Below are 12,680 nucleotides of genomic sequence, written 5' to 3'. Positions count from 1 at the left end.
GCACTTCAATCGGATGTGATATGAGTAAGACCTTGTTGGGGGGAGCTTTTGGAGGGCCAAAAAGCACTTTCTGGCCCTCCAAAAGTACTTTTAGATAAAAAATGGTGTTTGATAAAATTTTCGGAAAGCTGTTTCAGCTTTGCAGAAAGCTGAAAACAACTTTTGGGGAGAAGCTCCAATTTGGAGCTTTCCAAAAACGTTGTCGGAAAGCTATTTTTTGGACCAAAATACCCCTATTTAAATCACACTTTTTTCCCCAAAATTCTCATCTCGTCTCTTGCTCTCTCACCCATCCTCTCCCTCTCCCTCTCCCTCTCTATCTTCTTCTTCCTCTCAACGCCGCCTGTGTTCCTTCTTCCTCTTCTTTTTTTTTCTTTTTTTTTTTTGTTTTGGGAGCTCGTGGCTACCCACGGTGGCAGCCACCATGCCAGCCACCACCCATGACCGGCGACCCCTCTATATTTCAATGAAATAAAATAAATAAATAAAATAAATAAATAAAAAGGAAAATAATGAGTGAGTGACAAATAATATGATCTAAATAAATAAATAAATAAAAATATTAGTAATTATTTAACCAATTTTATCACCTAATTAGAAAATTTGTTAGAGAGATAAATGGTCATTAGAAGGATGAAAAATTAATTTACACTAATAATTATAATATTTTATATATTTATTATTGTATTATACTATAAATATAATATTATATTGCATTATATCATAATACATTGATATGTTATGTTAAATAATTTAATATTATATTAAATTATTATTCTATAATACATAATATTATAGCACTATATTATAATAATATTATATTACATTACATTAATATTATACTATATCATATATTTATATATTAATACATATTATATTTTATTATGCTCTGTTATATAATACTGGTAATGTCCTTTATGGTCATTTTGTCACACAAAAGTACTTTCTCAATTTGTTTACCAAACTCATGTTAAAGTGCCACATCACTTTAAAAATATAGTTACCAAATAGCAAACAACTTTTTATAAACGCTCTACTTCAAACAGCTCTACTTCTAACAGCTCTACTTCCAAAAGCTCTACTACTAACAGCTCCCTCAAACAGGACCTAAGTTATAGCTTTAGAGCAGATCAAGCTCCTGCACCTTTTTTAGTCGTCTACGTAGCGGTCAAAGTGGTTCATATCAAATTCGATGATTCTCCTGGATTATCATCCACAAGAGAAGGAATAAAAAAGTTATACATCAACATTTTAACTGGACTATGAAATTCATGTGCTCATTTAGTATTATTTCTCTTCTAAATTTCGACATCTTTTGCTGATGATAATTCATCACAACAAACTTAATAAGCCCAACTACGTTTGGTGCATGAGCATATAGCTTGTGGTTTGAAGCCTCCAAAGCTTAGAGAGTTTGTTAGTTTCAAAAATAGTGGATTATATGATGCAATGCTCGATAAACTTAAATTATTTAATAATTATAAAACAATTTCTTAGGTTTTTAATGATTTTAAGAGTTTTCACACCTTGTATGCCATTAGGCACAAGACTAGATTACACAAGAAAAGTTTAAACATTAGAAATGGAGACTCTTATTTTGATCTCTTATTTAGTCCTATGTCAGATATTTTAATGCAAGTCTACTTGCATTGGTACCATCTCCAATTAGGAAGACCTAGCTAGATTTTTGGGTTTTTAGGCTAAACACCACAAGCACAAGCATGAAACTTGGCTGAGCATGACCCTGCCGTGCACATTCATGAACAAGGCGGCATGCAACTTGTTTGTGGTTTCCCTTCTGGCCTCCTTCAATTCTCTTCTCCATTTTTCTACATTGTTTTCATGTTATTTTACAAACTCATTCTACATTTTTACATCTTTGGTCATTTTACATTGGCAAGCCCACCATTAATTTTTCCTGTTTCGACCTTTCAAGAACTTCAAAATATTCATATCAAGTTCTAAAACATGATTTTCCAAGAATTTTTCATATTTATGATACTATTTGTTCAATAGTCTAATAGCAAGACATACTTTTTAAACTTCGAAAAGATATATCTGAATTTTAAAAAATTGCTTTCGCATCTATTTTCCTGAATATGATTACTTTTCTTCGTTTAATGCGTGCACAGATTTTTAGTTTCTATAACAACTATTAATAGAAAAATTTTTTTTCAGATCAAAATTAATTCTGAAATTCATCATACATTAGTTTACATAAGTTCCACAATCTCTAAAAAATTTATTGGATTGATAAATTGATATTATGGTCTATATTGCTTTATCTCAAAATCATCGGTTGCGCATACTTAATTGTCTTCTGAACATACTTTTCTGCTTAACTGCACATTGTTATTGTGTTATTCTGCAAATTTAACACAATTGCAGTTTCTGTAACACACACATACTGTATATCTGCAAATAGTAGCTGTACCAAATATAAATTCTCAAAACTATGTACCTGCTTAGGTGTTGCTCACATTTCTGTTATCTGCCTCTTGTACACACCTAATATAACATTATATTTTCTGAATATCTTGATAACATATTGGTTTGTGATTAAAATTTTTGAAACAACTTTTTATTTAAGGGTTTAAATACTCTGGTTCGAATTGCTTATATGCTATCTATCAATTCTAAATTATTTGTCTTTGTTTCAATTTTATTGCGCATAATTATATTGAACGCTTTACTGAAGTGATGACTTAAAAGTTAAAAAGATAATCAATTTAAATTTTGAAACCTACACTCTTAATTAAAAATTTAATTTTCTTCTCTTCACTCGTTAAATACAAAGGTTTTAAAATATGGGATCTTAACTTAAATTACATTCCATAAATCTTAAAGCAAATTGATCATATTTGACATATTAATCTTCAAAACTTAACACCAAATCTTTGTGAATTTTAGTACAGAAGTCTTTTTTTCTTTGATCCTTCCCTTAGCCAATCGTAACCCGTGCTCACCTTCGTATTATCAAATCCAAGAAATTAAATGGGTAGTTTTTTTTCAAAAGGTGGCAAGGCCAAGTGACATATTAGCCGACCACTTTGGGACTGATTGTATCTTCATCCAAATGATCAAACTAATCAAGCCTCTCTCAATCCTATATTGCTTGGGCCTTAATAAAGAATCCCAGAACACCCTCCTCTTCCACTGCATCTGAATCTTTTGCTAGATTCCCACGAGACATAGATTTCCATTGTTGCAACAGAAGTCTACGTACCCTTTTTGATTCACTCTATGATATATACCTATCAACTAATAACCAAAATTGCTAAGAAGCATTGGGAAGCCACAGAGGGAGAATATGGACTTCAGGATGCTGGTCTTAATCAGTTTGCTATTTTCAAACTCCATAGGTACTTTATGGTGAAGAACAAAGCTATTAATGATCAAAAGCATGGGTTAGAAATTCATAGAGAAGTCAAAAAATTTGGATCTTTCTTCATAGAAAACTTTAATGTCATAGCGTTAATTCCTTTCCTTCTTGAGCCAACTATGTTATGCCTAAGAGTTTATCCACAAGCAAGGCGACTTCACAGGTTCAAGGTCAAGCAGAATTTTGATAATAGCCCTATGGTGAACCTGATCAAGAACCAGTCGAAGCCTTCTTGTTCAAAACCTAGCCATTTGTTTAACCTAAAGGGAAGAACTTTAGGAAGAAGAACCCTCATTCTAAGTTTACTAGCCAAAATTGTAAATACAGATCTAACTTTATCCAGAACCATCCTAAAAGCAAGCCTGGTCCAAACCCACATCAAAAGCAAAAGGGCCCAACAATTCTGCTATGTGTGCAAGAGGCTAAATAATTTTGCCAGGGACAGCTACTACAAGAAGAATAGGCTATTGAGGAAAGGTCAAGGTGCACCTAAACCTCAACTAAATAAACTGGAAAGTGGTGGTCAACACTCAATTAGGTTTGTTTCTCTAATCTCTCTTGTTAATCTTGATATCTCCACTAATAATTAGCGGCTTGACTTTGGAACAAACATTTATGTTTGTTTAGATTGCTTCTGGTTCTCCAACTTTAAGGACTTTAGTGAATGACATGTGATGCTTGGGAATGATTCAGCAGCACAAGTGCTTGGAAATTGGATGAATGGATCTGAAAATAACTTCAAAAAAAGGTCTATGATATTCTGTATGTGCCATGTCTTCTTTGAAAACTTATTGTTCGTAGATCTTTAATTGTTCAGAGAGGTCCAAATATCAATTTAGGGTCCACAAAAATTAACCTTCAAGAATATATATATATATATATATATATATATATATATATATATATATATATATATGGGGTAATGCCTTTGTTGGTGAAAGCCTTTTCAAGATCAATATACTTTCTTCCAAAATCAATAAAGATTACTCTTTTGTTTTCAATATTCAGTCCTCTCTTGTTTGGCATGGTTGTCTAGGACGTGGAAACCTATATAGAATTAGTTTCGGGGGCCGCTCGAAGATTCCAACCGAACCGGTGGGGGCCCACGGTTTGGGGGGCTCGGGCTCCATGTCGCGTGGCAGCATCTCAGAGTCAAGCATGAATAGAAATATTTTCGCTGCCGGTCTACGCGAGTCAAGGGGAAAATTAAACGGGAGTCCAAGGACTGACTTCTTGCTATGCGCTAGGGTTAAACGATTTCATGCTCATTGCTTAGGGTTTTGCTTCTGTATCCTATTTAATTTACATATTTAAGAAGGTGAATATCGTTTTTGGCCTTATCGCTGTTGTTACCTAAAAAAAGAAAATCTGGGAAGATTCTCACTTTGAGTTGTTTTTGGTGATCAATTTTATATAAAGCATTTATACATTTCCAAAACAAGCAGGAAGAGGAAAAAAATAAGAGGTGCATGAAAAAAAAAAGAAGAGCAGAGAGAGAAGATTTCAAGAAGAGGTAATGCATCCATAATCCTTCGCTCTTAAGGAAGAGAGATAAAACTCTTTATCTTCTTTGCCGCGTATCTAGTTTTCTTTCAGCGTTATCCTCTTACTCTTCTTCTTCTTGATCTTTTTGACATGCAGGCAAGAATGAGTGCGAAAATGAACGCTTTTCTTCATTACTGGATCATATTCCCTCTGGTAATCCTTCTCTTTCGATTTTTCTATATCGTTTTCTTCGTTGTTTTCTTTTGATCGCTTCTCGTTCTTCATCATTCTTTCTCTCTTTATCGTGTTTCTTTTTTGTTTTCTTTTTTTTTTCCATGTCATTCTCTTTTTCATGAATATCATTTTCTTCATTGTTTTTTAATCCCTTCTTTTTGTTCATCATTCTTTTTTCCCATCTCTCTTCTTTATTATTTTTCCTTTTTTTTCATGAGATACTCTTAGGAGAGGGTTCCGGATAGGATTAGTTGGCCATGTGGTTGCATTCCCTATACTGTCTTATTCCATTAATCTATGCTTATAAAAATAACCTTCGTCCTTGTTGCATTGGAAGATGGAATAAGGTGAAAATGGAATTAGATGCTACTGTGATCATTAACACATGCAGGTTCTAGTGGCACTGGGCGTCAGTGCGATCTCGGTGATGGTACTCATGACCCAGCAAATTAAGCCCGCCATGCGGGATGATCCTTATGATACTGTCAAGTTGTTGCTGGCGCACGTCCATGACCGTGCGGATCTCCTGATGCAGGCGAATGCCACTGTATTTCATGTCACCAGGGTGCTAAGCTCCATTGGAGACTTGTCCGCATTCTCCAACATCGCAGACAAGGTAGATATTAGAGTGCAATATGCCATTAGCAGAGTAGGTTGGTACTGAATTGATGTTTTCGATTTGCAGGTGGCGCCAAATTTGTTCCTGGCATTTGCAACAATGCCATGGATATCACAGATATCTTATGTTGGTATACATGGTGGAATGCTTCTCTCTTATTACAATGATGAGAACCAGGCGCGCACGATGTTTTCGAATATTTCAGATTCTTCCAATTATTCTGCTGCACATAAATGGTACAGCCAATCAGTAGATCGAGATACTGGGATGGTGTATGGAGATGTGATTCCTTGCTCTCCACAACAAATTGGTTCCCAATGGTTTCAAGATGCATTAAATGGTAAGAGCAGGTATGCTTCATGGGGAGTTGGCTGGAACAAAGCTAGGGATCAGATGCTCTTTTTCACTGCTCCAGTGGCCAGATCAGGAGTTATTTCCATCGGAATTGCCATGAAAGATCTCGTTGATAATATTTTTCGTGTCAACCTTCGGGGCGGGCACTTGTATGTAGCTACAGAAGATGGGCATGTCATAGCAGAGACTGGACCACCGCATACTCGCTATGTGCTTGGTAATAATACAGTTTCAATCCATGTAATGGATAAGAGTGATACCTTACCACTTGAAAAGCATGATAATTTTTCATGCCAGCTTGATAACCCTGAAGGCACAGGCAGTGATCCATCTCATACTAACTATTTGAGCATTTGGGGCAAGAGATACAATTTTGGTTGTGCTCATCTTGATGTTTCTGGAATCAGAATGGTAATGCATTGGATATTGGTCCTGGAATTAAAGCTTTTTGATGCTTTCTTCTTATGAAATGATGTCATTTTCAGTTCAGTCCTTTCCATTAATAGTTATGCCTTGCCTTGCTCTAAATTGATCGAATTTTGGTTATTTACTAGGTATATGTAATTGCTTTTCCCTGTAAGGAAGTAATTCCCCTCGTTCATAAGATGAAGATAGTTGTTGTCTCACTGCTGTCACTTATGATTCTCGGTGTGATTGTCGGAAGTTCCATCATGCTGCAACTGTTGAGGAGATCACGAATACAAGAGGCATTTCTATATGCGAGCCTCATCAAGCAAAAGGAGGCGATTCAACAGGCAGAGCGGAAGAGTATGAATAAGAGCTTGGCATTTGCTAGTGCCAGCCATGACGTGCGTACTTCTCTCGGAGGCATCACTGGCTTAGTAGAACTTTGTCGTCTTGATGCCACCCCAAATTCCAAATTGGATAGGCACTTGGAGCAGATGAGTACTTGTGCATCACAACTTCTAGGTATATAGTTTCCTTATCTGGTTCTTCATGATAAGACACGCATATTTAATACAGAACCACTTTCAACATCATACAAATGTACATACATATAAATCTAAATGCATGTATAGAAATCATTTTTGTTTTCCCTCAAAAAAAAAAAGAAAACATTTATGTTTGCTCATAGTCCATTGTTAGTTTCTTTCATGCTTGATCTTGGAAAACTTTGTTAGCTTCCTCTTCAAATCAAAATTTTCTATCGATACCCGACTGATTCAAGCTTAAAGGGTTGTGCTGATGGAGTTCATGTTGTTAGTAATTTATCATGTTACTCTGGTAACATTCAGAAAGAAAACATTCTACAGACAAATTACTGGTTTCTTTTGATGAAACCTTTTTGACAGGGATAGTAAATTCAGTTCTCGATACAAGTAAAGTAGAAGCAGGAAAGATGCAACTAGAAGAGGTTGAATTTGATATGGCTCAAGTGCTTGAGGAGTCAGCAGACATATTCCATTTTGTCGCTCTTAAGAAAGGCCTAGAGGTGATTTGGGATCCTTGTGATTGCTCAGTTCTTAGATGTTCAAATGTCAAAGGAGATTGTCGACGGCTTAAACAGATTCTCGATAACCTACTTGGCAATGCAGTGAAGTTCACATCTGAGGGACACGTGGTTGTGCGTGCTTGGGCTAAGAAGCCTAGCTTAGAAAATTTTAAACTTTCTTCGAACCATGAGTTCCGCTTTCCTAGCATATTAAGCCATCTGACAAGGTGCCTTTGGAAGAATGAAACTAATATGGAAATTCTTAATCCTGTTCAGCGTGGCCCAGATTCTGTTGAATTTATTTTTGAGGTAGAGGACACTGGTAAGGGAATACCCAAGGAAAAGAGAGCTTCTGTCTTTGAGAACTATGTGCAAGTCAAAGAAAAAACTACTGGAGAACATGAGGGCACTGGTTTGGGACTTGGAATAGTTCAATCCTTTGTAAGTAAAAATTATATCTGTTGCTTCTTTGTAACGTATATTCAAGTTTTTTTCTGTGTTTTTTGCCTACAAATTTGTTGCAAATTTTCTATGCTTTACCTTGATTATATCTCTGTTCGTTGAATTGATATCCTACTTTCGTTTACTATTATTAGGTGCGACTGATGGGTGGTGAGATTAGCATTAAGGAGAAAGATCCTGGTGAAAGAGGAACATGTTTTAGGTTTAACATTTTTCTCAAGTCAAGTGATGCATCTTTGGATGGTGAAGAGAATACCAATTCTCAGTTGCATCCAAGAAATACATCTGTTGCTAGTACTCAACTTGCTGGGAAAAATGTGACTGCCCAATCAAAAATTCGTGCCATGACATTCAAAAGAGGTCTTCAAATGGAAGGAATTCACTCTCTACTTTTGATTCAAGGTGAAACAAAAGAAATTATGCAAAGATGGATGGAAAGCCTTGGAGTAAAGGTATGGGCAATCGACCACCACAAGCTTCTTTATCCTTCACTTGAAAAGATCAAGAATAGTCTTTGTGCCTCTGCAAAGCCCGATTCAGTGTCACGTAAAAATTCCTTGTCCAGAACCACATCTCTCAATTATAACAAAGAAAATGAGGGGTGTTCTAGCTCTGTAGATGTGGCTGATCAAACTTTGCCTCTTACCACTAAGGAACGTCTGAAGAAGCTAAGTTTTAGTGGTTTGCCAACTTACATTTTGATTGTCATTGATTTGAGCAGTGGAAATATGTCAGAAATATGCTCGATTTTGAAGAATTTTACTAGCAGCATTCATAATATCCAGTGCAAGATTGTTTGGTTGGCCAGTTTCAATACTCCGGCCGCTGATTTAAGTAGTTCTAATCAGGAGAAATGTGATCTTGTTTTGCAAAAACCATTACATGGTTCTCGTTTATATGCACTCCTGAAACTTTTACAAGAGTTCGGAGGAACAAATGTAGATGATCCACAAGGAATACAGATTATGAATACTATGCAAGAACGACAACAATCTATCGAGCTTGGTTCTTCTATGGATGATAAAACTTTATTGTCCAATTCTTTTGCTTCGCAATCAAGCCAACATACCAACAAAACATCTGGATCGAGATACAGTATGGATGATGACACGCCCTTAAGTGGCATGAACATCTTACTTGCGGAGGATATGCCCATTTTATCTAAGGTTGCTAAACACACACTTTCAAGACTTGGTGCAACTGTTGAACATGCTGAAAATGGGCGGGATGCTGTGGACTTGGTTACAAAGGCTTTGCGAGGAACATCTGATAAGCACAATGGAACTGCCCAACCACAAGGAGATTTAAAGCCTTTACCTTATGATATTATTCTAATGGATTGTGAGGCAAAAAAAATTTGTAGCAATTATGTATTTATACTAGTAATAATCATTGTCGTCCAAAAGAAAGATAACTACTTGGATTTGAAATTCTATAAAGAACTCCAAGTTAAAATAAGGATCTAAGTGGCTGACTTTGAATGACAAAACTTTTTGACTGTATTGATCAACTGGGCTCGAGTCCAATGTTGATACCCCTTTCCGAAGGGCTTGATCCTAGGCTAGGTCTAGGATTTAAACCTTGGTGGTAACACATTACCACTCCATTGCTCAAATAAATAAAATTGTTTTAGTATATTGAGTAGCAGCATATGAAATCATCGTTAGAGTAACCGAATATCAATACATAAGTGCTCATATGGATCTATTTATTGATTTTCAGATAGAAAGTACATTAAATTCCACCTGTTATGGTAAGTCTTTCTGAAAATAAAATAACAAAGTTTGTGATGATTTTTGTCCCTTCAGTTTTTTTTCTTAATTTTTATAGTTCTTATCTGCTAGAATGCACACACATGCATATATAACATATTATAATGTTTTGCACTAAATACCATGTTAAGCATCGACTTGTATTTCTGTTTTATGTTATCTTATTTTTGTTATTATGTCTATTGATGTATTTATTTGTCACTATGCTTGCAAGCCATTTAAAAATGCTATTACTACTTACCTTGCACATAAGCATCTCATCGTGCATTGTACTCTCTTATTTCATATAAAATGGATGATGGTTATGTTGCAGTACCTTCACAATAATTGTCTTATTTAACTAAATCAGTTTTCTGATATCTTATTCTTTTTCTCTCAGATGCCTATTATGAATGGTTATGAAGCAACAAGGAAAATAAGGGAAGAGGAAAACTATTATGGTTTCCACATCCCAATAATTGCTTTGACTGCTCATGCGACACCTGAGGAAGAAAGGAAATCAATTTCCGCTGGAATGGATTTCCATTTGACAAAGCCACTAAAAGTAATGAGCTATTGGAAACTATCAATAATGCTTATCAAACTAAAACAAATGAATCGACTATATTGCTATACAATTTGAACTGTCATTTCTTTTCTATTATGTCTTTGTTTGTACTATAGATCAGACCAATATTGTAAGTTTTTCTATTATTACATTCTCCTTGTTTGCTTAAATTGGTTGTTCTATGACTACTGTGTTTACTTAATTATAACACTTCATGGGCATGGCATTGTATCTAGTTTTGTGTGCGTGTGATGTGCAAAGGGAGCATTCATCTACAAATACAAACTTCGGTGACTTTCAATAGAAGAACAATAAGCATGAAGTGGCTCTAAATATCAGTATCACTTCATTCTATCTACTGTGCTAGACTCTTATTGAGATGGCTGTCCAGTTTGTGATTCTGCATCTGATGGAGGGCCTGCTAGTTCTCTGAGGCTTCCGAACAAACTTTCTCCTGCATCCAACAAACTAACTCACCGAATTAGTTTAAAACAAAAAGGACTCAGAAGCTTGAAACTAATGGCAATTTTCATATCCTCAAATTAACTAAAACATTCTGCTATCACCTTGACTTCAGGACGAAAGATAGGAAGCAAAAGAAGAGCAAGATACGAATGACTCTTAATGAGTAATGGCTAGATTTGGGGACAGGATAGAAAGAGGTTTGAGAGCTTAACCTTGGCTTCAATTATCCATACAATAAGGCCTTTGGCATTTGGAGGCAATAAGGAGAGCCAATAGTGTATATATATGTATGTATGTATATATGTATGTATGTATGTATGTATGTATGTATATACATATGGAAGCATATGGAGAGACTGTTCGTGTGAAGATCCGTGCGGACGCGTATTTAGTCTCACATTGATTATTTGCTTGGTAGATCTTGGATACTTATACAGGATCAAAGAATCCAAATAATACCTTTCGGTTAGCCACTTTGGGTGAGGTCTTGAGTTGTCACAAATGGTATTAAAGAGGATCCGACCCATTATCTATGTGGGCTAGAGGACACTGTAGCATAGATCTATTGAGGCTGACCATGAACCGATCATGGTGTTTGTGATTAGATTTGAACCCTTAGCCTGACGAGGACGTCAGAGCTTGAATGGAAGGAGTATGTGAAGATCTATGCGGGCTTGCATTTATTTCCACATCGGTTATTTGCTGGGTAGATCTTGGGTACTTATATAGGATCAAGGAACCCAAATAATACCTTTAGGTGAGGTTCCGAGTTGTTACAGTTCAATATTAAGACATTAAAGGTCCAAAGCGATGAAGAAAATTGGGTTCATTCCTACTTCATGTCTGATTTAAACGGTCGGGGTGTGTGTGTGTGTGTAGACTAAGGATACTCTAATTTATGTAAATCCTTATCAACTTCCACATGATGTCGGGCTGATGGAAGACAACTCAAAATTCGTGCAACCATGAGCTCTTCGTCTCTTTTGGCGGGCGAACATGTATCCTAATATTGGACCACGTACGACATGCTCAGGGGCCCAACTAATAGACCAACCGATCAGACGTGCGGTGGATGCCGTGTTCTTGGGTTAATGGGGCGGCAGATGGATGAGGTCCAAGAGAACGCACGGACGCCATGGCTCCTTGTCGGCTGAATCCAGTTGCTTTGCAGCCCATGTGCTTGAATCAGAGGGTGGGCTGCGGTGGATGCCGTATTCTTGGGTTAATAGGACGGCAGATGGATAAGGCCCAAGGGAACACACGGCCGCCATGGCTCCTTGTCGGCTAAATCCAGTTGCTTGCAGCCCATGTGCTTGAACCATTTGGCATAACACAAGGGGCACACAGAACTCTAATTTTCCACATCATTAATTGAAGAGATACCCAATATTAGCTGCGTGTAGACTCTCCACAAAGAGCTATAAAGATAATCCAAAGGACTCATAGATGTTATAATATTATTTTCACACCATTTTGTATTTGAATTTACATTCATTCGTTAACTCCAAAAAATGTACGGGAAAAAAGAATTTACGTTCATTAGCTGAGCTATTCATGATTGTTCAGAGTGCGTCGTAGAATTCTAAATGTTGGCTTGATGGCCAAATACTAATAAGTACTACATGAAACATACATATATGGAGAGGGAGAATTCAGTCAACGAAATTAGAGCTAAACTAGTTTACCATGGCTGCCAGGATTGGGCTGAAGCTGTACTATTTCAATTTCCAAGCCAATTAGATATCAAGCAAACTTGAATGCCACCTAACGGGCTTAATTAAGACAAGATGTCATGTGTACCTACTCCTTAAAATCTTCCAAGGGGACCAGATGATCCCCACCCTCCTACCTCTTGAAACAATAGCCTAAGGTATATATAGACAGAGGACACGCTGTGTGAATCTTAA

General features: G+C 36.4%; 1 protein-coding gene across 1 annotated transcript; it reads left to right on the top strand.

Annotated features, from left to right (window-relative positions):
* Window positions 1-5,987: 5,987 nt before the first annotated feature.
* LOC103712309 (probable histidine kinase 2) lies at window positions 5,988-10,741 on the top strand. Its single transcript, XM_039117238.1, has 6 exons — window positions 5,988-6,485; window positions 6,629-7,004; window positions 7,388-7,968; window positions 8,124-9,335; window positions 10,141-10,305; window positions 10,676-10,741. Exons 1-6 carry the CDS (start codon window positions 5,988-5,990, stop codon window positions 10,739-10,741), a joined length of 2,898 nt encoding a protein of 965 aa, XP_038973166.1.
* Window positions 10,742-12,680: the final 1,939 nt, after the last annotated feature.

This window comes from Phoenix dactylifera, unplaced genomic scaffold, assembly GCF_009389715.1.
Source record: "Phoenix dactylifera cultivar Barhee BC4 unplaced genomic scaffold, palm_55x_up_171113_PBpolish2nd_filt_p 000194F, whole genome shotgun sequence".
In the NCBI taxonomy this organism is placed as follows: Eukaryota; Viridiplantae; Streptophyta; class Magnoliopsida; order Arecales; family Arecaceae; genus Phoenix; species Phoenix dactylifera.
The sequence above is the reverse complement of the archived record's forward strand: the minus strand, read 5'-3'. Positions and strand labels throughout refer to the sequence as shown.

Bases quoted from the DNA above. Each gene is read 5' to 3' on its own strand.
- LOC103712309 (XM_039117238.1), top strand. From the start codon at position 5,988: ATGGTGTATGGAGATGTGATTCCTTGCTCTCCACAACAAATTGGTTCC. The intron at 7,969-8,123 runs GTAAGTAAAAAT...TACTATTATTAG, and splicing joins TTGGAATAGTTCAATCCTTT to GTGCGACTGATGGGTGGTGA. The intron at 9,336-10,140 runs GCAAAAAAAATT...TTTTTCTCTCAG, and splicing joins TTATTCTAATGGATTGTGAG to ATGCCTATTATGAATGGTTA.